The following is a 24,212-nucleotide window of genomic DNA, read 5'->3' as shown; positions in this document are numbered from 1 at the left end:
TTAACTCATAGAAATTGTCCCCTGGTCAAAACGCTAAAAAGATGTGTAGATATATATATTTTTATATTGCTTAGGTTTCATAACAGACTAAAAGAAAGGCATATGATGCTTCTTTGTTGTTGTGATACCACCTGAGCAAAAAGTGGCATTTGTCACTTCTGACAAACCCAATGTATGATACTGTTTGATGTTTAAAGTAAAGAAAATTATATAATATGTGACTTTGCTTTCCTTTAATTTACGTCTTGATCTCTATCTGAAAACTGAATCTGTGAACATATATGGTGTTCATTTATCTTTTCATTACTTGTCTTTTTTTGTCCTCAAGCCCCTGAGAACACCTGTCTCCTAAGCCTGCTAATGGTATTCAAGGACCTATCAGCAGCATGTCTGCTGAGGGGAATATATCCCATGACAGAGCTTCTCAGAGCTGTGGTAAAGATATCACAAGGCTTGGATCCAACATTACAAAAAAAGCACACTTACCACCTTTATCCCCCAAGAAACCTTTTGTCTCAGCAGCCTCTTCTGCCAGGCCTCTGTTCTTTCCCTCTCACAGATCTTTATCTGTGGTGAGGCTCCCTAGTCTTACAGCTAAAGAAGGATGTGGGAGAACTAAAGATGACACAAAATTGACAGAAGTGCCTCAACTATCAGCCGCAGCATTCGGGACCAACATTCCTGTCGGAGCTGCTCATGAGTCCACAGCACACAGGTATCAAGAATAACTGATGTGAATATCTGATTTCATTTTAAATACACACAAAGTGACCACATACACTCAGACCTTTTGGTACACCTAAAAGAAGTCTGATTGTCATTTGAAATTTTATCATGGGATTTTTTCTGCACACTGTGGTATGAGTAAAGTAGTGTTTTCAAACTTCAGGTAAAATCTGATGACACAAAGATGATGATGGCAGGTTATAGAACTAGCTATGACTTTGGTACAATAATGAATATTTTCAAATAGTAGTTTAGGAAGCTGCAAAAAGGTGACAAAATTAGCTGCCAGCATTGCCGCCTTAAGTGTTTGATACCTGATGTAATTGCTCCTTTGTTTACACTTGTTTTTTATTGTTGCAGTCTTACAGGAAAAGATGAATCCATAAAAGTCACAACCTCCAACAATAAAAAGATAAATACAATGAAAAATGAGGAAACAACTAAATGTAATAAAGTTCCTCTCACTGCCACAGAGGTACTTCGTATCCTTGCCAAGAAAAGAGACGTTGGAGAATTGGAGTTTTATTACCTGAAAGGAGTGGATGGGGGCTCTTACAGGTGCACTGAAACAAGGCAGTGTACCACATTTTAATTTTACACTTAGTAGATGTTTGCAAACTAAATGTGTCTTAATGCCCACAATTAAACTGACTCCCTCTTGTTTTTAGACCTTATGACCTACAAGTGGTTCATTCCAACGAGGCTGGCTCCAAGCACTATATCTTCTCCCCTGATTTAGTTCTGCATGTGACAGAAAGTGGTTGTGATGAGGCTGTCAGCCTGGCAGAGTGGCACAGAGAGTCAGTGCTGTGGAAAGCATTGAGAAAAATCCCATTTTTTAGGGACTTCAGACTGAAGAAAGCATTCACAAGGTTACTAAAAAAAACTGCACATTTTGTATCCTCATTTTTTTTTCATTTCTTTGGTATTTTTCAGTTTTCTTTCTTTGTTTTTTTTTTTTTTTCTTTTAACAGGTGGCATAGAAATGTGCGCAAGATAATTTTTCAGCGCAAGTGCAACAATCTGCTAGATAGGCTGGTTCTAGCTGTGCCTCCTTTTAGAAACGCTCTGCTTCTGTTCACCAGGTAAGTTATGCTGGCATCCCTGCTTCATAGTGTCAGTAAAAAAGTATATTATGTTAACATTCTTCATGGAAAGATTTGAAGGTTGAGGCCATTTCAGTATCTGACCATTAGCCTTTAAAAATGCTGGATGTAAAGTTTGGACAGTATCTGATGGGCAATGATACTGAATCTTTCAGAGTAATTGAAGAACTGAAGAAGACACATCTGCTTCCCCAGACGGAGTCTGAAACCTACACATTGCTGGAATTCAAATATGTGCTCAAAACCAAGAATCAAGAACGTTTGGAGTTATTGAAGAAGCTTTCACAGTATCGATCATTTATTCTAAATAAGGTATTCAGTTTTTATTTGGTTAAAAAGTCACAAGCTTAGACCTGTGCTACTTTTTGTTTAGAGGTAACATAATATAGACCAGGAAAGACGTTTTTACAGACTTGATACAATTTTGGTGCAGGGACAAGACTGACATTTCATTCAAGATTTGAAAAACATTCAAAGAAGCATTCATTTTTTGTGCATTTCATGTGACCAGGACCCTACTGTAGAGCTTTAAACCTGACGTTATTTTGTGCTCAGGTGAAGGAGGACTGCTACAAAGCTCACCAGGAGCTACAGCTGCACATGGAATATGCTAAAAAACCAAACAGATGCAGTGAACCCATCCACCTCCACCTGGCTCACCTGCAGGCTCTGAAGGAAGAGTTGGCCCGGTCAGAAAGTGTCTTGAAGAAATTAGGCAACTTCGCTGCTCTCGTCAATCACATGACTGTGCAGAGTCTTGTCACAGTGTACCAACAAGATTTGATTCCTTTCCTCGATCTTTTAAAGGTGACAAGAGAGCAATTGTGTTACAAAAACTGTTACAGCCGTGACATATCTCAAAGCACTGTTAAACCTTCTCTTGAGCTACTGAAAGAGGAAATGAGGATGACCTTAACAGAAAATAGAAAGAAACATTTCATGTAGCAAATTCACAAATAACGTCATACAATTTTAAGCTTTTTTTCTTTTTGTAGGGGCAGAAATCTGAGCAGGGCTGCCTCTTCAGCACTGAACTATGCTTCCATGCCAGCCGTCAGCTGACTGTTGACCCACCAATACATCTGTACCGAGAAGCAGTTAGTGAAGCTCTCCTGACCGCTGGAGAGTCTATAATTCAGGTAAAATGTACTCAGTTGTGAATACAGCTGTAGTTACACGGCACAATGTTAATTTATAGTAATTTGTGTTTGAAATAAATTTAAATATTGAATTTCATATTCTTAGTTAAAACCTTATCACCACATGAAAGGGTTTGCACTAGCAGGGGGACTGGATTACCAAAACACATCTGTCATCTAGACAAATATTTATGTAGGAACAATCTTTTATTTAAACGGAACATATTTTCTCATAAATCTTTATTCAAGCAGTTTTTATATCAATTTTTAATGACCCTTTAAATCTTGAATGATCAGTAGTTGTAATACATGTCTTCTGTGGCAGATGTGTGACACTTGTGGATTCTTCCTTGAGAGCAATAACAGTGTTACTGGCTGTAACTTTGCTCAGGATTTAACCTATGACAGCTGCTATGTTGAGTATGTTTCTGCTACAGGTATGGCCATCATTGTTGATGCTTTTGAGCTTCACACTTCACTGTTCAACTTGATCTGAGCTTCAGCAATTTTTCTAACATGCCTGAAGAGAACAGGCATATTCAGACTTCGTTGTTGGTGTCTGTTTGAATTCTTAGAGAGTAAGAAAAGTAGTGGAATGAGGAATCACAACAAGTTTTGCTGCCAGCAATATCTGCGTGATGTCTTACCTCGCTGGCTGGTGCAGCATAATGAGACCTCACCAGTGACAAAGGGCAGCAGGGTGCATGGTTGCTTCTATCCCCTCATCAGGGGGCAGCTCGAGTGGCAGATCAGAATCAGTGATGTGTCAAAACAAGCTGAGGAAGAGCAGGCAAAGCTCATGCAGGTATGGCTTCTGCCTTTATATCTAATGCAAGTAAATTATGTATAATCTGTGCCATTGTTGAAAAGCTGATATGTCTAATCATAAGTTCAAGTAATCCTCACTATGTCTGCACAGGAAGCCGAGTTAGAAATCCTTCAGCTGTGTGAGAGCTTCTCGTGGTTGCTGGACATCCATTTGTTCTCAGCTCAGTGGAGTCCAGCCTCTTTAGAATCCTTGAAGGGTCAGTCGTCTGTGCTTTATGAGGAGCTCATAAAGAGGCTACACTTCTGGGCAGAACAAATTTGCACATTTCCCTCTTCAGTCTCAACCACCAAGGACTTATTCATCATTAAGTGCACCAGCATAAAGGAAAACATTGGTCTGTCTGCCTCTTATTCAACTGATATTATCTCTTGAGTGTAGTTAAATTAATACTCCTGTCCTAGAACTTTTGAAAAGCAAGAATCCAGAAAATTTCAATTGAGCACTGTTCCTCACAGATGATATAAGTCCCTTTCTATGCACAGTATTGTTTAGTAAACTGAATGGCTGAGTGATCAAATTATGCTTTATGCTCTTATACCCATTGCCTTTGCTTTTGAAGGTCAGCAGCTGAGGTTGATTGAGGAGGAGGTGCTGAATCATCTGGTCGAACAGATAAATCTGCTCTCGAAGAGCCTCAGCTCTGACCTGAAGGAGGCTGTTGCCAAACTCAAGGCAGAACCCAGAGACATACATAACCTCTCAAACTATGCTCTTCAGGTAAACATGTATGAATAATAAAACAACAGCATATTGCTGTCTTAAATGGATAGTTGTTGAGTAAATGAAATATTTAAACTTTCTCAGACTTCTTTTTTGGATACACATTTACCTCAAGTTAAATATTTATCCCAAAACCTCTGTCTTGTCTGAGCAGTCAGGTTTCAGATTTAGATTGTGTTATAAAATAATAATTAGGTAATGCATTGTGCATTAAGGGCTTATTTACTGCTTTTTAAAAGGAGTACCAGTGGAAAAAAATGTTTTAAAGGTGTAATTTGCATCTGACTTTGGGGGAAATTTTCTAAGATAAGTAAAGAACACTTATCTTGGCATCTTGTGGTCTTCTAAGAATATCAAAATAGGACAAAGAAATGTCGTAGCGTGTTACATTTTTGCCCATACGATGATTTGTACGCATACTGTTTTGGATTCAAGAACCACAATGCCACTAGTGTCTAACAGACAAAATCCTTTCCAGAGGAAAGGAAAGCAAAATTGTTTACAATTATTAAAGTTCTGCATTAGCTGCACAACATTTTCACCTTCAATCCACGGTAAATAGTTTGATATCAAGTACAACTAGAAAAGCACTCAGACAGAGCAGACCTCCACCAAGCATATTGTGAATATGACGCAACACTTTAATGTTATACTCCCTTTCAGCAGACTTTCTTCTACAATTTGATGTTAGTTGCAGCTTTGTATGATAATTTGTTACCTGACAGTGTTGAAAACTATAATGACCCAGTACACATTTCATATCCCGGATCCTGGTATCCAGAATACTGCCAGGATCTGGATTGTACTTTTACATCTGTCTGAAATTATCGTGACCTTGTGTTGTATTGTTTTGCCAAGCAATCCAACCATTTATTGTGGAGTTATATGCACATATGGTGAAAACGGCCCTATCTCACAATGATAAAGAATCCTTAAAAAAGATCCTGTATCCAGGCGGTGATCCAGATCACCTCCAAAATGTAATCACTTCTTCCCTATCCCATTTTGAATATTTCCTGAAAATGTCATCAAGATCTGTTGGTTACTTTTTGAGTTATTTTGTTCATAGATAAACAGACAAACAAACTCTCCCAAAAACATAACCTCCTTGGCAGAGGTAATGACACATTTTCAGCTGTATTATAACCTCAGGGTCTAATACACTTGTTAGATAATTCGCCAAACAGAAATAGTTGGCCATACTTCATTCTTAAAATACCAAATCTGTGCTTTCCTTTCAGGTGAGGGAGTTTGTTAGAATGTTGCCAGACAGACAGAAATGTTTGGAGTCTATTCATTCTCTCCAGAATGTTGTCTGCATGAACTATAGGGAGCTGACTGAACAGGAGGTGGCTTTGGAGAAAAAGGTCTGCAAGCATGAAGTAAAAGTGGTGCCATTAATCCAAAATTGTTTGTGTCACATCACATCTTTTTGATCCCATCTCATCCGTGCTTTGAAACCATTTTGGTATTTTTTTCTAATCAGGTGCTGGCCATGTGGGATAACTTCCTCTCAGCCTTGAAGCAAGCACATAGCATTGTGTGCAGCCAGCATCCTTCAGCGTCCCATTCACCAGACATAACGTTTTCATTCTTGGTCTGTTATCTGAAAAACACTGTCTCCGAGGCTACATCAGGACCTTTCCTTGACCCAACCCAGGATGAAAAAGAGATTGTTCCCAAGCTTAACCACTTATGTTCACACGTGAACAATCTCAGTGCAAAGCTCGAAGAAATTGGTCAGACCAGTCAAGGCCTGCAAGGTAAGTTTGAACACTTATCGAATGCAAATGATTTCCAGTCTTATGTTTATATTTCCACTGAAACTATCACTTTTTCATACTCTTGCTTTTGCTGGCATTTCATCAGAACATCCAGTGGATATGACTGGTTTGACAGAGGAAATCGTGATGGTCAACGCCCGTAAAGACTTGTGGGAGCTAAAAGCTGTGTGCAAAACATGGCTAGAGGACTGGAAACGGATGCCTTTTAATGAGGTATGATTACAAATCAAGCTACTAAAGCTTTGCTCATTCACTAAGATGATGAAATATTAGCTTGGCTGTCCCTTTGCTGTAAATAATGTTGATATCAAATCATTTTGTTAAAGGTCATATGCTGCAATGATAGCCACATCATTTATTTTGATTAATTTTTTTGAATTGCTGCAGTATCTGTCTGCCTGTATGACCCCCCCAAACCCCCATCCCCATGACTTCTTATTTTTTGGAAGGAACATTTGTTTACCGTCTAGCTTCAGACTTAAGCTAACAATAAATAAAAGCATAGCTGCAGCACTTACAAACATTTCAGTGATGTAGAACAGTTTTTTATGACAAAAATAATTTTTGATATATTTTTCTGTAGGTTGTGGTGTCGCAAGCTCAGGAAAAGATTGCAAGGTGGAGGGAGCAGGCTCTGTCTCTTTCAGGTGTCATACCTACCCATGATGCTGTGCTTCAGGAGATAGTAGGACTCTTGGAAAGCCTTAGTCCTGCGCTTTCAGCCATGGCCCAGATGCAAAGCACCACGCTCACACAGAAACACTGGAAAGCCATCTTTGAAGGTCAGACTCTGTGTCCATATTGTAACACAGGCATAGTAGCATACTATGTTAATAAGAAGGATTTCCATCTGACAGGTATGGGCCTAATGTTTGACCCTGAGAGGAAGGTGATGGTCGCTGAACTGATGACTGAACATCATGAAGTTGACCAGAAATTAATAACCAAGGTAAGCTGGGGAGATGTTGCATTTGAGGAAGGCCTCAAAAATCAGATCATGACATGGTTGTCAAAAGGCTAAAAGAATGCAACCTAGGCTTTATAATTTTATAACATTTTTATGGTTCGTTTGGTACTTTTTGCTCTTTTAGATATGCAGGGCTGCACAAGCAGAGTCGAACCTGGAACAGACCTTCCTAAAACTTCAGCAGGGATGGGAAGAAAGGGTCTTCCAGCTTGATCAATTGAGACTTCCTGTTTGGCAGCAATGTGATCCACATAATGGATTGAAAGGAACAGAGCAGCCTAAAGAAGGCAAAAATGTGGATATTGAAAGTGCCGGTCAGCTCTCCTGTGATGATGCCAGAATTATCATTATGGGTGAGACTGAGTTACAGGAGAATATTACATATATATATATGTTTTTTGTAAATTGTTATTGGCACACTTTTGGGTTACTTAAGCTCGAAACAGAGGTAAAATATATGAAATCAATGTAGATGTAGTGCTTGCCGGTTTCAAGATTTTGTTTTTTCACGTCCAGGTCTAGAATTCCTTCCCCCTGAGGTAGACAATGATTTGATGACTTTGTCCACTATGTTAAAGTCCCCTTACGTTTTCAAGTTCAAGAGGCAGGTAGAAGAAATGATGCAATCACTTCAAGATCTTGGTGAGTTGGACATGTTTGAAAAAATGATCCTAAAGATGTACCATTAAGTAAAGAATATGCATAACACTGTGATGCCTTTTGTTTTAGGAAGGCTGCTTGATTTATTGAAAAGGTACCAGCAAATATGGACCTTCCTGACCAAGCTGTTCCATAACACATGTGTTTGTGTTCAAGGAGTTGATTTGGTAAGTGCCTATGTCACCACAGTCTAACATTTTGATGAATTGGAAAGTTTACAAATGTGGTAACCGTTAATTTTCTTTTCTTTTTTTCCTGTAGATAGAGCTATTTAGTCAAGTTGATGACACCTTTAAGGAAATAGTGCAGTCTTTATCAAGTGACCCACACATGCTAAACTTGGTTCATCCAAAAAAGGAAAATGACAGAATTCATGGTGATAGCTTTCAGCAGATTCTCATTGATGGTCTGTCGATTATGGGGGAAATCTCAAACAAGTTGACAGATCAACTGGACGCCCACCGTGACCGGTTTCCAAGACTGTGGTTCTTGAGTGACAGAGAAGTGATAGAACTACTTTCCATCCACCCAACACCTGTCACAATGCAATCCTGTGTGCGCAGATGCTTCAGGGGGGTGCATGAACTTGAAGTGGATTGTGATTCGCACTCTGACAATAAAGATGTGAAGAGCTGTGGGGCTTCATGTCATAGCCATGGACATGGGAAGGTTGTAGGTTTCTTTGGCAGCCTCCAGGAACATGTTACCTTTCTGTCTCCTTTGGAACCAGATCTCAATGCCACGTCTTGGCTGTGTGTCTTTGAGAACAAACTGAAGTTATGCATGAAACAGCTCATGAAACAATGCGCAGTTGCCCAAAATCAGCTCGAGCCATCCAGTCAAGATTTGGCATGTGATGAGAATGTTGGAAACACGCTGGCTCATTTTGCTGTGAGGAGCAAAATCAGGGTGTCTTTGGTGAAACTGCTGTCCGACTTTCCTCTTCAGTGTCTGCTGGTTGTCGAAGAGGCAGTTTGGCACAAAGCTGTTTCAGAACTTTCTCAAGAACTGTCCCCTGTAAAGTTAAGGAACATGAAGGCGAACAACTCTGCAAAAGTGGAAGCTCTTGGCAGTTTCATCAGGGATGGCATTACAGGGACTAAAAGTTTACATCTGACTTCCAGATATGTGATGATGTGCCTGCATGCAATGGTGCAACTTACAATGAAACATGCACAGCAGCTATCTAAACTGATGGAGGTACAACAGTTACCTTTGGAGTCATCTTTTGAGTGGCTGAGTTTGATGAAATATCAAATTATCACAGAAGACTTGAGTTTCAAAAGCAGTGAGGCTCCAACATGTTTCGTTGATGTTTTGGGCCATCGGCTCCAATATGATCATGAATATTTTGGTCCTGATGATTTGGAGATGGCGTATACTCCATCCACAGATCGGGCGATACTTGGGATTCTGCTTGCTCTAACAAGCTACAGATGTGGATTTGTGAGTGGACCTTGTATGTCTGGAAAGACAAAGACTGTGGTCCATTTAGGGAGAGCACTGGGGCGACAGGTTGTAAATGTTCGGTGTAGTCCCAACTTGATGGCTGATGTTGTTCAGCGGATGCTTTTGGGTGCCCTCCAGACTGGAGCATGGCTTCTGCTTGACTCTGTGGACTTACTTAAACAAGGGGTCCTGTCGTTGCTGGGACAGCATCTAGAAGACATTCACCAATACTTTTCAAAGTTAACTAGAAACAGGAATGGAAAAGTAAATGAGGAAACAAAGGAGAAGACTTCAGATTGCCAAAACTCATTTGATTCAGAATGCCGTATGGTCCTTGCTGGAAAAAACATTTCTGCCAGATTAAACTATGGATGTGTTTTCAACTCTTCAAAGAGGTATCAGTGCGAGGTTCCTGACAGTCTGCGATATGCAACCAGACCCATTGCATTAACCCCTCCAGATTACAGGATCTTTGCAGAAGTAATGCTGACTTCAATTGGCTTCTCAGAGGCTGTGTCTTTAAGTGGACATCTGGTGTCCCTCATCACCCTGGCTAAGGATTCTAATTGTCTGCCTGATTTCATCAGTAAAGACCAGAGCTGCTATCTTGTTATCTTGCAAAGGATCATCTCTGCATCTGAAATTCATTTACAACAAAGTGTAAGGCAACGTGAAATTTCAAATGAGGCCGAAGGATTGGCTACAGAAAAATCTGATCTAACATCATCAGCAAGTGGGATTGAAAATGATGTTGAGAAGAAAGAAAAGAAGAACAGAAAGAAAATGAAAAACCATGTGAGGTGGTACAACTCTCGTTTGTCAGTTGTACGGGGGTTGATGGAGGAAACAGCCATTGTCAAAGCAGTTCAGTCTGTCTTTTTACCCTTTTTCTACGAAGAGAAGAAAGCCTCACAGTTCTACATTATTTTCAAGGAAACATTCCCTATTCTCACCCAGCTCCCTTTTTTTCAACAACACATTGATGAAGAAGAAAAGGACCAGCTTGAAGAAGCAGTCATAGAGGAATTAGAAAGACTGGGGTTTCAATCTGACACTGAAATTCTGTCCAGTGCTCTCACACTCTACGGCACTATGAAACTTTCTAAGGCAATTGTGCTTGTAGGCCCACCAGGAAGTGGAAAAACATCATGTTGGCGTGCTTTGGCAGGAGCACTCAATAGTCTGGCTTCCAGTTCAAGGTTTCAAACTGACAGAAAAACTGCAGGAGATAAACCACAGGAGGAGCCAAAGAGCCATGCTGTTTCCTGGGACTCTGTTAAAACTGTGGTGTTGTTCCCTAATGCGATGTCTCATGAGGAGGTGTTTGGCTCTGTCTGCGAAAAAAGAGGGTGGCATGATGGAGCTGTTACACAGGTGCTCAGAGACCTGGGACAATGTGAACAGACATGCACAATCTGCAACGATAGAAAAACAGATCACAGACCAACAATGACATGGCTGGTTATGGATGGGGAACCTGTGGGACATCCTGGCTGGTTCGATAACCTAACCACACTTTGCAGTGTTGATGACTCTTCCCTGTTCCTACCTTCATGCGAAACACTGCGCTCCCAATCATCCCTGAAACTGTTTATGGAGACCACAGACCTCCATGATGCAAGTCCATCAGCAGTGACTCAATGTGCTCTGGTGTATTTCACAGGGTCTGATTTGTGGAAAGCTGTGCTTAAAAGAGAAATGGATGATCTCTCTCATGAAAACACATTTGATCAAGAAACTCTGAAAATGTGGAATCGTCTGGCTGAAGATTTGTTCCCCAGCACACTTGGATTCATCAGGGAAAATGCTTTAACCTCTGCAGTCCATAACAAAGAAGAATCTGTTAAAAGCCAAACATATGGATTGCAAGAAATCACTTCATTTCTCCGTATCCTACGTGCTCTCCTGCATCATTATGGAAATGAAGTGGGAAAAAATGAGGCAACACAACAAATAAACAAAGCAGGTATCATTATTTTAACCACTGCAGACATACAGGTATTTTAGACTGGAGATTTGTTGTTAATTTATATCCCTTCACTCCCACCAGATAAAGTGTTACACAGAAGCAGCATTGAAGGCAAAGTTTCTGACACAAAAAAATCCTTGCTTGGCAGAAATCTTTTCCTCTTAGCTTATATTTGGGGATTTGGTGGACATCTGCACTCTTGGTGAGTTTTGCCCCCATTCATTTGGAGAGAATAACCATATCTGCATGGTGTGTTTAGTGTAACCATTGTTTTTTTTTTTTGGCAAAAACACTCCTCATGTCATTTCGTACGTAATTCACCTTCTTGTTTTTTATACGTGTACTTCAGCAACTGGCCACAGTTTGACTCACTATCCCGTCAAGTGCTGTTTGCTAGTCGGTACAAAATTGTGATTCCTGAGGAAGAGAGTGTGTATGAACACTTCTTTGATACCAACAGCAGGATCGACCTCAGAAATACTCCACTGACTAATCCTATCACCCCAAAGGTTTGTCCTGATTAGCCTTTTTCATGGAGTAAATGTATGTAACCATAAAGATAAATGCTTTTAAATGTTTTAACTAACACACATTTATTTACACAGTATGGGAACTACGCATTCCTTCTGAACCTCATGTCGGAGGCAAAGCAACCAGTGTTGCTGGCAGGAGAGCCTGGCTCTGGAAAAACTACACTGTGTAAAAGATTATTGAGTTTTGACAAGCCACATGTTAGTTTTCCAAGCAGTCCTCTCTTGAGCTCCAGAGACCTTCGCACTGTATTAGAAAACCTCAGCTATCAGAAGGACTCTGAAGATCCCAATGGTTTGATGGGAAGACAGCACAGACTGCTCCTTTTTGTGGATGATTTACATGAAGCTCCTTGTGGTGAGAGCGGAAATATAACGTATGAGAAACAAATATAGACGTTTCATTTCATGAATGTTAACAGTTGGTTAAAGCTGCTGTTATTTTTGTTGATAGATGTCTTTGAGAAGACCTCAACAGCTCATGAGACTCTACGCCAGTGTATGTCAACTGGAGAGATTCTCCTTTATGATACCTACCAGTTCAAGACATTGAGTTCCAGATGCATGAGCTACATGGCTACCTGCCGTGTACTTGGGCCAGGCAGATACAACAGTCAAGCAATATCCTCCAGACTTTTACGCATGTTCTCTGTCTTTGTGCTGCCCAGCCTTTGTTTGGATACTATAGTCTCCCTCCATTCACCTCGGCTAAAGTTCTGGCTGAAAGGAGTCACACTGAACCAGAGTTGTGAAAATGTGGCCCACTGTCTCATCACTGCGACAAAAAATCTGTATGATGCTGTGTGTGACCAGTTGCAGCATACTGCGCACTGGCCCCGTTTCATATTTTCCCATCATGACCTGGAGAAAGTGTTCTTGGGAATGTGCTTGTGGCAGCCAAACACTCCAAACACAATGCAGCAAGAGGGGAACCCAGCATCAGGCTTTGCTCCCACCCTGCAAGGACCTGCAGTGTCCTTTCTTGACATAACGCATCTGTGGATGCATGAGTGCATGCGTACATTCGGTGACAGGTTGTGTTCTGAGAATGAGCGCAACACTCTTGTTTCACTCATATGTAAAACAGCAACGACACAGTATGGGACAAGTTTGACTGATATAGCCCAGAATGACGGTTTCAATAACACCACTACCAAAAGCCCTGATATTCACACTCTTTGTGCAGACACAACAGGCACATGTCAGCCACGGAGTCAGAGTCGAGATTCACTAATACTGCCCCAAGATCCAAAACCAGCTGGCCATTCAGACTTGGATAAATGCCTGACATTAACTGAGCCCTCTACTCTGTGTAAGGACGATCACTTTGAACTGCAGAGTCCTAAATCTACACCTCTGCAACCTCGGTTTACAAAGGACACAATCACCGAGGTTGTATATGGTCCTGAGCTCTCTGAGCCCCTAAATTCATTGAACCAGAACTACAGTTTCAGCTGTTTTTATGGGCACCAAAACCTTGACATGCTACAGCAGAAGCTGTGTGCTCTCATTGAAAGAAAAGAGGAAGAAAATGAGCAAAGAGATGTAAATGACACTACAACCAGATTTATTGTGCACAGACAGAGGGTGAATCAGCTTTTGCATATCCTCAGGGCTCTGCTCATACCTGGCGGTCATGGATTGCTGATTGGCTCTGAGAGAGGCACAGGCCGTAAAACCACTGTTCGCTTAGCTGCCTGTCTTATGGGCTACCAGTTGATGGAGGTGCATCCTGGTAATGAGGACAAGTTGCATGAAATCCTAAAAGAAGCTGGGAATCAGACTAGAGAAGAAGGAGTTAATGTCATCATTCTGGTGCATGAAGGAATTCAGCAGTCTATTAGAGACGAACTCCTGGTGGCGATGGCCAATAGAACATACCCAGGACTCTACACTGATGAGGAGCTGAGAAGGCTGGTCTCCAGAGTGACAATGACGAAGAACTCAAAGAGATATCTCATGGACAGTTGGACTTTTGAGAAGTAAGAGGAAAAAAATGAACTCATGCATCAATCCTCACTGTTTTATGACTCATTAGTTGAGTCAGACTCAAAGTGTAAAACTTAATGTAATATTAAATTACCCAAGTACATTTTTAAAAAGAGTGTGTGATTATGTATTAACTATAATGTGTGGTTTTTTTTTGACAAAGGTACTTGAGCCAAGTCCACAAAAATGTTCATGTGTTCCTGTTGCTCCCCAACATCACTCCAGACAGCAGTGAGACACCTGCAAACAAAGTAGCCCAGAGATGGGAGGTAACTGGGTCATTTTTTCTTCATATCAATTTTCAGTAACCTTCTTTGGAAATGATTAAATGCAGAAAAAGTGTGTTAAAGGCACCTTCTTTGTATGAAACCTGCTTGATAAGTGCACTGGTTTAATGGATGAATTTATTCCTCTGTGGTTTAGGCCCAACTGACGAAGGCCCTGAGTTACAGTTGTTGTGTGGAGGTGTACCAGCCTTGGTCCCATCAGTCTTTAGTGGAGGTTGCTGCTCAGAGCCTCAAAGCACATCTTCACCAAAGTGAGTAACACAACCAGAGTTAATTTTGCATACTGTAGTTTTTACCCTGATTCACTGACAGTGATATTCAAGACTCTGACTATACTTTTCTTTATTTTTTTTTATTAAGTGAATACAGAAGAGTCAGAGGTCAGCCTGTCAGTGGCTATGGCAGGTATCCACCAATCTGCGTGTCAGTATGCCTCTGTCCTTCTGGAAGCTCAGCCTTTCAGCCCTCAGACTTTTATGGAGTTTATCGCCCATTTTGTTCACCTCTCCGAACGCCTGCACAAACAGAGCCAAGCCAACAAGTATGCCATCATCTGGTAGTGGAGCAGTAGTTCTCAGATATACAAAATTACATGTCGATTTGTTAAAGTTCTTTCCTTTTTTATAGAGTAACCGCTGCTCTGTCTCATTTGGAAGTTATAAACAACACAGCTGTGAGGTGTAAACAGGAGTTAATGAGACTGCAAGAAAAGGTTGCTGAGACACAGCAGGTAATGTAGAGAAAATCAGCACACAGTTAAGTCTGATCAATACTTTGTAATACCTTGTTTTAGACAGCATCTGCTTTGGCTGCCATGATTGACATGCCACAAGATGTCATTTCTCAGCACAAATGAAAAATGATCTAATATGCCTCTCAACACATGAATCTGGTGCACTCCAGAAGCTCTGCCATGTATTCACAAATGACCTATTTAGTTATCCGCATAAATCTCTTCCCTGCAGCGTGAAAAAGATCTTCTCAGAGCTATGGATTACCAGATGAGTCGACTTGAAGAAGCAGAAAAGGCATGCGTTGGAGAGGGGGACAGGCTACAGCGTATAGAAGAGGAGGTAAATACTGCTTTAAAGCACTTAAGCAGTGTTTCTTTTTTTATTTAAGCCTGCATCAAGCTGTCTGGGCGAGACATTATCAGAAATTATACAAAGTCCCTCACCTCTCACTTATTTTACAACATACTGTAAAGTCTCAGTTGTTTAGATAATTTACACCCAGACCCCCCAAATCATTTATCATCACACATGTAACAGGAGGGTCACAGAAAATGAGCTTATCATTTTACACACTGTTGTCTCAGGTGATGCCTGTTTTCATGTCCGGCCTCAAAGTTCTGAATTTTCTGAACCCATCTGACCTGGAGGAGGTGCGCCACTACAGAGACCCACCTAATGGGGTTGTAGAAGTAATGGATGCCATTTGTTTGCTTTTTGATCGTCCACCAGGCTGGGAGACGGCTAAACAGCTAATTGGACAACCCAACTTTTTCCAGGTGTGTGGAGAAATATTTATATTTGGAATATATTACTTCATCAAGCTGTACCATGCCAAAAATGTTTAACCATCAGCAATGGTTTAGCTGTTCCTTAAACAGCAACATAGGAGACCATTATGTGACTGCTTTTCTGCTTGTATCTCCCAGGAATTAGAATTTTTTGACCGCAACAGTTTGACAAATGAGCAGCTGCTGCAGCTCGGCCACATTGTTCACAGTCCCCAGTTTGTGCCAGAGTCTGTAAGAGAGGTCAGCAAGGCCTGTGAGTCCTTGTGTCGATGGGTCCAGGCTGTGTATGAGTGCTGCTGTATGCAGCGGGGTCTGCTGGTCAAGGAACAAGCGGAAAGAGAGGCACGCCGACAGCTGTACCTGGCCATACAGCAAAAGGTAGATGCAGCTCAGTGTCTTGAGGATATCGAGCTTCAGCTGCCGCTGGTTCATAAAGAACTGGAGGAGCAAATGTCAGAGCTGCACACTGCTGAAAAATTAGAAAGAGAAGCCACCAAAGCAGCAGAGCTGTTGGACACACATGCAAAATACTGGAAGGCTGCTGCTCAGGTAACAGAAATGAATACTGTATATGTGACTTAGTTATTTTGCTTAAGTCATACAATTTGTATAGTTTTAAAATAATAATCTTATTGTGTGGCTTTCTCTTAATTTCCCTGCAGGAAGCACAGTTAAATAACCAAACGTTGCCTGGAGATGCCCTTACCTTGGCTGCAGTCATTTCTTATTTGGGCCCTTTTGCACCTGATACACGCAAAGAATTGCTGAGCAAGTGGAGGGAGCTTTGTCAGACTGGATGCATCAAAATGAATCCCAAGGATCCCAGAGCTTCTTTGTTTACATACCCTGACTCCGAACCTTTTCACTCCCCTCCTGGTTTCCACATCCCTTTGTCTCAGAGGCTGCCAGTAAGTCAGGCACTTGGGATCTGTCCGGATGTTCCCTCTGTCCGGATGATTGTGGAGCTACTGCTGTGGGGTTGCAGGAGGGCCTGGGTTCAGCGCTGGCCTTTACTGACAGACACCCAGCAACATGTAGACATAAGCTCTCGAAGATGGCTCAACTCAGGTAGGTCCCCAGTAAGCAGGTCCTATCAGACGTTCTGGAAAGCTTTTTTTTTTTTTTTAACAGATTTTGTACCCTTTGATTTGTATACGTGTATCGATAAAACGCCTATTTGTATCTCAACGAAAACCTTGGAACAAGTAAAATAAGTAGTTTCTGCTTTACAGGTGTCAACACCAAGCTCAGGAGGGAGACAGAGTGTGAGATGGTGGTTTGTGCTGATGATCCAGAGTTGCCTAACAAGCTCGACCAGGCTGCAATGAAAGGTAACTACAGCTATAACTTTGAGCCTTACATTAGAGCACAGTTGACTTGATATACAAATTTGTTCAAATTCTGGGTTATTTTTTGACCTTCCCCACTTTACCTTTTGTGTTTGCAGGTTTAAGAGTCATGATAACTGATGTAGAACGTGCTGTCCCCAGTCCATCATTTCTGGCCAGGTTGGCTCGTTCTGCTGTATGTGGCTCAACAGGGTTTAAAAAGAATATCCAACCAGCCCACCCTGAATTCAGCCTCCTCCTCAGCACAAATCTGCCCGCCAAAATGCTGAGTAATGGTAAGAAACATTGTACCTATCGAGAGTCGGACTTTCTGAAGTCTTGTTGGTTTGCAGAGGTTGCTACATACTAATAACTGTTAACAGATTGTATGACAGACTTTGAAGGCAAAATATTTATCTGTTACTCTGAGTGGTGTCTTTTGATTCTTTTATGGGGGCTATCAATAAAATAGAAAGTATTGAAATAAACTCTTCTGACTCAGTAAGCAGTGGCTTACTTTGTGTTCCTGCTTTTTCCTGCAGAGATTCATCTGTCCATCCTTGCTCAGGTAGGCGTGGTTGACCTCTCTCTAAGCTCAGAAGAGATCCAGGAGCTGATGCTGACACAGCTGCTGCACTCTGAATGTAAAGAGCTGCTGAGTCAGCACTTGCGGTTCCAGAATGACAAACAGTTGCTGCACGAGAAACTGGTGTCAGACGAGGTGACAAGATGTCTGTTTCTAATCATATAAAGCATACACTGTTGGGTTATGTGTTGTCATCTAACTGTGCACTTGTTAACCATGCACCAAAATCATTTATGGACTTAAAATATCTCACACACCCTGTTAAATGAAAAAAAAATACTAACTTGGCTGTTAGCTGCTGTAAATCTGTTGCTTACACTCCTTTTTTTTCCATAGGATTCTCTGTTAGACCACATCCTGCAGTTTAACACCCAGCTTCTGGAGGACTCAGATTCTCTGTCCCGTGTGGCTGCTTATCAAGAAGAGATGAAAAAAGTGCAGGCTGACATCCAGCAGCTGAGTGATGTGCTGGAGTACCATGAGTCTCTGCTGGCTGTGCCCCGACAGTTAATGAGGCTGGCTGCTGACCTCTATCAGGCTCTGCAGGGGGTGTCCCGTCTCTCGCCCACCTACCACTTTACCCTATATAACTTCTTCACAGTTATGCAAGAGGCCTTCATGGTAAAGGGCAGGCCACTAGTGCCATATAACATTGGGAAAGTGCCAAGGGAAGTAATAACAGAAGTCACAAACAGGATGGTAACCCAGCTGCTACTGCAATACCGGCCTCTAGTGTTTAAGAGTCATTTTGCTGTTTTGAAACTGCTGGTGTCTGTGACTCTGCTTCAGCACAACCATCTGTGCTCTGAGGCTGAGGGGGCGGCTTTCATAAGGGGCCTTGAGGATGTGGGACACACTTTAACAGATATAACAGCCTGTCTCTCTCCTCCTCCTGCATCACCATCCACTGGTGATCTGCCATCCTGGATTCCTCCTCGTACCTACCCAGAGCTCCTCTGCTTAGAAAAGATGCCAGGTTTTGGAGGGTTGGTTGCCTCACTTTCCAATTACCCCACACAATGGCAGGAGTACCTCCGTTTCCCATCTTCTACTGTAGCAGGACCTGTTCCATGTCGCTCTCACACCCATCTATCTGTGCTTCAGCGGGCTCTCCTGTGGAAGGCTATGGTCCCAGACAGTCTGGAGGGACTCTCTGAGGCCATGGCTGCCTACCATCTGTTCCTTCCTGGACAGAAACTAAGGACTGATGCCCCTCACACTGGGAATCTCAAAGCACTCCTACAGTTTCTTCTTAAACACAAGCGACCCATCATTCTGACATTACCCAGACAGAGTGGAGATGAGTGGACAAGCATTCAGCCTCTTGCTTTAATCAGCAAACTGGCTCGCTGTGCTGCGGGTACAAACGAGGTATCACATACTGTACATTTTTATTTCAGTGAAGGTCTTGAACTGATCAAAACTTGGTCAGATTTACACTTGAGCATATATTTTTAAAACGTTGCAGCAGGCAAAGGAGGAGTAGAATGGATTTATGTTTTTGGAAGAGACACATTTTTGTGGAAAAAATAATGAAAGACTGTATCTTCCATTTTACATAACCTTAAACAAAAGCAAGTATCTGATACCAACATAAGTTTTTAACCCTAGCCAATTGTATCCTCCAAAAACTCAAAACAGTCAACATTTTTACATTTTAAAAATAAGGCTAATTTCCCAGAGCTTGATGTATTCTTGTCTTATCAGCAGAAATCAAAAGAGAACAATATTAGTCAGTTGCCCTACATTTTAATGACATAACTTTTTGAAAATGTTTTCTTGGAATATGCGAAAGTTTTTTTTGTATTTTTCATGTATTAAGTCTTGTTTTTTTATATTGTTTCAGATTCAGCTCAAAATAATATCTCTTGGGGCTCTCTGCAACAAAGACATGATTCTTTCAATGCTGCAACAAGCTTTTGCTGAAGGCCACTGGTTGGTTTTTAATAACTGTCACCTGTCGGAACAATGGGATGAGGAAGTCGTGACCTGCCTCAGTCGGTTGGTCTCATCTGTAAGGAGTAGGTGGTCCATCAAGAATCCGTTTTTTGACGTTATTACTCAAGCTTCCACCAAGCCTCATATCTGTGTATCTTTCTGACATTTTGCTTTGCAGAGGAGCAAAGCCTGAGTCACCCGGACTTTCGTTTATGGTTTATAACTCAAGAATATGCATCACGCTCAATACCAAGTAGGTGTTTTTTATGGTAATGCTGTTACTTAAAGTTTCTTTTTCAGGTCAGTCACCACAGCTTCAGTCTGTGGGATGAACTAGTCTTTACCACCAACATCACCAAGTTTTTCCTTCCTCTCAGTGCAGGAGCTTATTAGTCTGATCATGACTTTTAAACATCTTATTCACTACTTATTTGCTCTTAACACTTGAGATACCACTTAACTTTGAAATGCATAACTTACCATTCTGTATCTATGAAAACTCTGCTTCCCCTTTGCATGATCAGGTTTTGATAATAAGTCTAGGTATAATATTTACCCTAATTTTTCTCTTAAACAGCTGCTGTGCGAATCTGCGCCTTGCCTCTGGTTTGTGACCCCCCCTGGGATCTGGAGGAGGAGCTGAGCTACTCATTTCATGAAGTGGCATCCATCATACAGAGTAAATTACTGTCTGGAGTCACGGCAGATGACAAGGAGTTGCTCCTCCGCTGTGCCATCTTCCACTCAGTATTACTGCAGAGACAGAGCTATAAATACTCAGGTCAAGGGAGAATCTACTGCTGGTGAGGCAATGGGACATCTTGCTGCATTTTGAGTTGATTTATGGTAGAGGCATCATCTCATCCTAAAATATTTCTATAGTTGGGTTTAAAACACAGGTTGAAACTATAAAGTAGGCCTGACCTAAATGATTGGGTTCATAATTTATATAATTTACAAAATAATGTTTTCTTTGTGTTTTTGTTTGAAGGAGTCAGAATGACTTACTAGCTTTGATGGATGCATACTTATGTATTTCCAGTCTCTGCCATAACAAGCCTCAAGCTTTGCTCTATATTGCAGGTGATGTAGCTCTAACATGCATTACTTTCACTCTACGTCATTTACTTCATCCTCTGACCTGCTTGTACTACCACTTTATTCACAGTCAGTCTTGTGCATGGGGGCCATGTACTGGACTCTGCAGATCTGAAGGTGCTGGAGAGCGTAGCAGAGATCTGCTTCATCAAAGATGCTTCACTCCAAGGCAGTGGGCCACACACCCTCTTTGATGTCCTTAACCCTGGAAACTTTGGTAACTCAAACAGACATAATACACACAAAATAGTCCAAAGGATTACACAGTGAAGTGGAGGAAAGTAACATTTTCCATCTTACATTTCAGAAATTTAGCTGAAGGTCCTTTTTAAACAGAGAGAGCATCAATATTGAAAGACTAAAACACAAATGCTCTCAAAAAGACTACAAAATTTTTTGATTCTGTTTGTTAATTGCTCTGTGTAAGTATAATTTACTGATGGTGACTATGTGGCTCTCCACAGATTTGTCTGTTTCACTGCAGATACTTGAGAAGAATTCAGCAAACATAAATGACCCCCTCATGCTCGGCTTCAGTGGGGAAGATGCAGCTGAGATAAAAAAGGTCAATAGCCATAGTTTGAATATTTTACTTCGAGGCTCCCAGAGTCCTGTGAGAACACTAAGCAGTTTGTGCCTCCAGCAAAAGTCTGCCTCACTGCCAAGCTACAGCCAGGCCAGAGACCACCTGCAAGCTCTGAAAAGTTATCTTGCTCTCAAGAACAGCCGCACAGATTCAAATTCAGAAGCTGTTTCTACCAGTCCCCTCCGTGACTTCCTCCAGGCTGAGTGGGATGAACTGATCGATCGAGTGTCCTTGCTCCTCTCACAGCTCCAACAGCCCGTTCAATACAGAACGCCAACCTTCGCTTTCCTTCTCGAGTTCACTGACTTGTCGCGCCTGGAGAGGAGGGCAGAGTTACTCAGCTCTTACCTCTTGCACCTCGACACTTCAGATCCTCCCCGTGCCTATCGGCTATCTGCTTTCAAAAATGCCAGAGGCTTCCTGGTGGCATTCACAAGAGAGGCTTCTCAAGTAAAACACAAAAATCTCAACGACATAGTCCTTCATTTTCAGGTAAAACATACAAATAAACTATAAAAATGACTTTTCAAGTTTGTAAACCAGATGAAAAAAATCTATTACTATTTTCACTTGCTGCAGATTTCTGTGTCTCCTCCAGGTTCTGAGTGACAGTGAGTACTCAGTCACAGTTCCCTCGGATATTGTGTACTTGTGTGGCCTCGAGCTAAGAGGTGCATTATGGGATGGAGCCATACAGGACAGAATCTCTACCCAGCCATGCCCGCTCCCTGTTGTTTGTGTAAAGGCTGAAGTCAGAAGCACAAATACCTTCTCTTGTCAAAGTTTGCCTGCAAGGGGTGCTCAGGTTCCCCAGACTCCTACATCAAATACCCCACAGCTACCTGTCTATCACTGCCCACTATATCTGGACAGAGACCTGGAGAATGGAAACCTGGGGCTTTCAGATGTAAACCTTATCACTACAGTTCCTCTTCATGTCAAGCTAAATCCAGCGTTGTGTAGTTTGAGGAGGGTGAGACTTGTGAGCATGCTCTGACTCTGAGTGGATTAAAGCTGCTCTGATGGAACAGGCTGAAACTTAAACTGGAGAAACAACTTTGAATTGATCAGAAATATTAAGAGTAATACCTAAAAAGATAGACTACATGCACCTTTCACAAAGAGCCCTGCCCACATGAGTTTGTGTACCCTTTTGTAATTGTTTCCTCATGGCTTTTTGTATTTCATATTTTGTAATGTTTCATTAAAATGTGCACAAACAGTCATAATGTACATTTGTAGTATTTTTCTTTCTGACTCATCTTATCCCCAAGGCATCAGCTGCAATGTGAGACCCTTCAGCTTGAGCTGTTTTAAAAAAAGTGGAATTATTATGCTGTGCCATTGTGCCATTTTGGTAGAAGGTATTGCCATTTAAAGAGCTTGTTCAAAAATCAGTTTGTCTGAATGTTAATGCAGTGACTGCCAACACATTTCTTTTTAAAGGAGATTCAACCATGGATTGACAATGAAAAATTTGTTCATTGGAGATTGTTTTATATTTCCTTTAAATTAATTTAAAAATTGCAGGTCTATACGGAAAACAAGAAACGTTATCTGATTCAATATGTTGAACAAAAAAATGTAACTGGAAGCATTCTACTTTAACACACGTTTCCAGCAGTTCTTCATTTTAAGAAGGTTTAAAATTTGATTTTGTTTTTGGTAAACCTGTTATTTGTTTTTCCATTCCTGAAGGTAACATGGACAGGCACCATTATGAAACGTTTGAGAAGTTTGGCAATGATACCTTTCTCATACACCTCGATAATGGTCGAGCGTGAGTATGTTTTGTATGGCCTGTTTGTGTTTCCATTGCTGATTCTCTGAGTTGTAGTTGTGATGTAACTTGTAACGGTTTTCATTGCAGATTTGGGCGTCACTCTAAAGATGAGCCATCTATCCTGACTCCCCTGGAACAGTGTTGCAGGTACATGCAGATTGATTGACTTGAAATACTCTGGGGTTTTCATCTTCTTGCTTTGTAATTCAGTTAAAGTTATCCAGTTCATTTAAAATCATATTCAGTTACTGCAGTAAAGAAAAGTCCCCATTCTTTCTTTACCATTGTTATTTCTCCAGAATCCGTCACTCTACCTGGCAACGCCTGCGTTTGTTGTCTCAACCACAGTATCGTCTCAGTGACGTCATGAGGGCCTCTCTGTCCCATGACCCCCTTCACAAAGTGGCTCCTCTGCTGTCAGAGCCCCACCTTGCTGCATTGGATCGACGTTTGAAAACTGTGTTGGAGACTGTAAATAAGTGCCTTAAAACAGCTGCTGAGGATGGTGGTGGTGATGATCAAGTTTTCTTTGAGGACTTGAAAGACACAGTCAAGCCTGCTGGGTAAGATAGACGGGACTTCTTTCATGTTTTATTTACAAATACAAGCACACGTCACATCTGGAAACCTAATCCCTTGTCAGCATTTTTGGCTACAGAAAACAAAACTTGTCTTTTGAAAAAAAAGAAAAGAAACAAGCATTATTTACAGCTCATTGATGTACAAGCCTAAAGCTAATTAAACTTCAATACAATGGGAAAATGTTTTTTATAAGGTGAGAATCCAAAAAGAACTTTTTACTCTATTAAGTGTTGTTATATGGCAGGTTTAAGGAGAAGGGACCACACCTTAGCTGCCCTTCTTCCTGCTATCTCATAATTTAATTGCCCCCTCTCCTCCCCTTTTGTTATCACTTTCTGCTCCCCTCCTTCCCTTTTTTCCTATATCTGTATTTCTTTTTTTCCCTTCTATAACGCCAGATCTCTGAAGCTTCCCTAAACCAGTAACATTGAGGAGTTCAAAATCATGCACAAAATCTTTTTTATTTTATTTTAAAGATGCTGTGAGGAGTTTCTAAGTGATCTTGCAAAAGTCTCTCTTCTAGTAACATGCCTGATCACAATCCACTCTTAGTGCTACTTCTTAACTTTCTGGATCAGGTCCAACAGGACTGGATTGATTTACAGTAAGTCTAAGTCTCTACAACACCACACTG

General features: G+C 41.3%; 2 protein-coding genes across 2 annotated transcripts in view; both read left to right on the top strand.

Moving 5' to 3' along the window:
• Positions 1 to 23,570, top strand: part of fam20cl (family with sequence similarity 20 member C, like) — a 31,643-nt gene extending 8,073 nt beyond the window's left edge. Inside the window, exons 9-11 of the mRNA XM_074665453.1 lie at positions 22,912 to 22,993; positions 23,084 to 23,143; positions 23,296 to 23,570. Of these exons, the coding sequence (XP_074521554.1) occupies positions 22,912 to 22,993; positions 23,084 to 23,143; positions 23,296 to 23,563 (410 nt within the window). The 3' untranslated portion in view covers positions 23,564 to 23,570. The remainder of the gene's footprint in view (positions 1 to 22,911; positions 22,994 to 23,083; positions 23,144 to 23,295) is intronic.
• dnhd1 (dynein heavy chain domain 1) lies at positions 341 to 22,681 on the top strand. The gene is made up of 42 exons (XM_074690564.1): positions 341 to 715; positions 1,087 to 1,284; positions 1,395 to 1,598; positions 1,701 to 1,811; positions 1,988 to 2,144; positions 2,388 to 2,639; positions 2,828 to 2,971; positions 3,636 to 3,776; positions 3,891 to 4,134; positions 4,360 to 4,517; positions 5,762 to 5,887; positions 6,007 to 6,283; positions 6,390 to 6,517; positions 6,888 to 7,086; positions 7,162 to 7,253; positions 7,396 to 7,624; positions 7,788 to 7,913; positions 8,001 to 8,098; positions 8,193 to 11,346; positions 11,431 to 11,551; positions 11,699 to 11,858; positions 11,955 to 12,237; positions 12,334 to 13,861; positions 14,032 to 14,137; positions 14,292 to 14,406; positions 14,516 to 14,696; positions 14,783 to 14,885; positions 15,121 to 15,228; positions 15,474 to 15,665; positions 15,816 to 16,226; positions 16,340 to 16,745; positions 16,910 to 17,008; positions 17,125 to 17,301; positions 17,548 to 17,726; positions 17,928 to 18,962; positions 19,438 to 19,612; positions 19,708 to 19,782; positions 20,107 to 20,332; positions 20,521 to 20,612; positions 20,698 to 20,844; positions 21,092 to 21,705; positions 21,812 to 22,681. The coding sequence occupies exons 1-42, from the start codon at positions 387 to 389 to the stop codon at positions 22,208 to 22,210; spliced, it is 13,299 nt and encodes a 4,432-aa protein (XP_074546665.1). The 5' UTR covers positions 341 to 386; the 3' UTR covers positions 22,211 to 22,681.
• Positions 23,571 to 24,212: the final 642 nt, after the last annotated feature.

The sequence above is a fragment of the Halichoeres trimaculatus genome, unplaced genomic scaffold (genome assembly GCF_033239565.1).
Source record: "Halichoeres trimaculatus isolate MK-OKI-2021-1 unplaced genomic scaffold, fHalTri1.1 fHalTri1_scaffold_2, whole genome shotgun sequence".
In the NCBI taxonomy this organism is placed as follows: Eukaryota; Metazoa; Chordata; class Actinopteri; order Labriformes; family Labridae; genus Halichoeres; species Halichoeres trimaculatus.
This window is presented reverse-complemented; position numbering and strand designations above follow the sequence as displayed.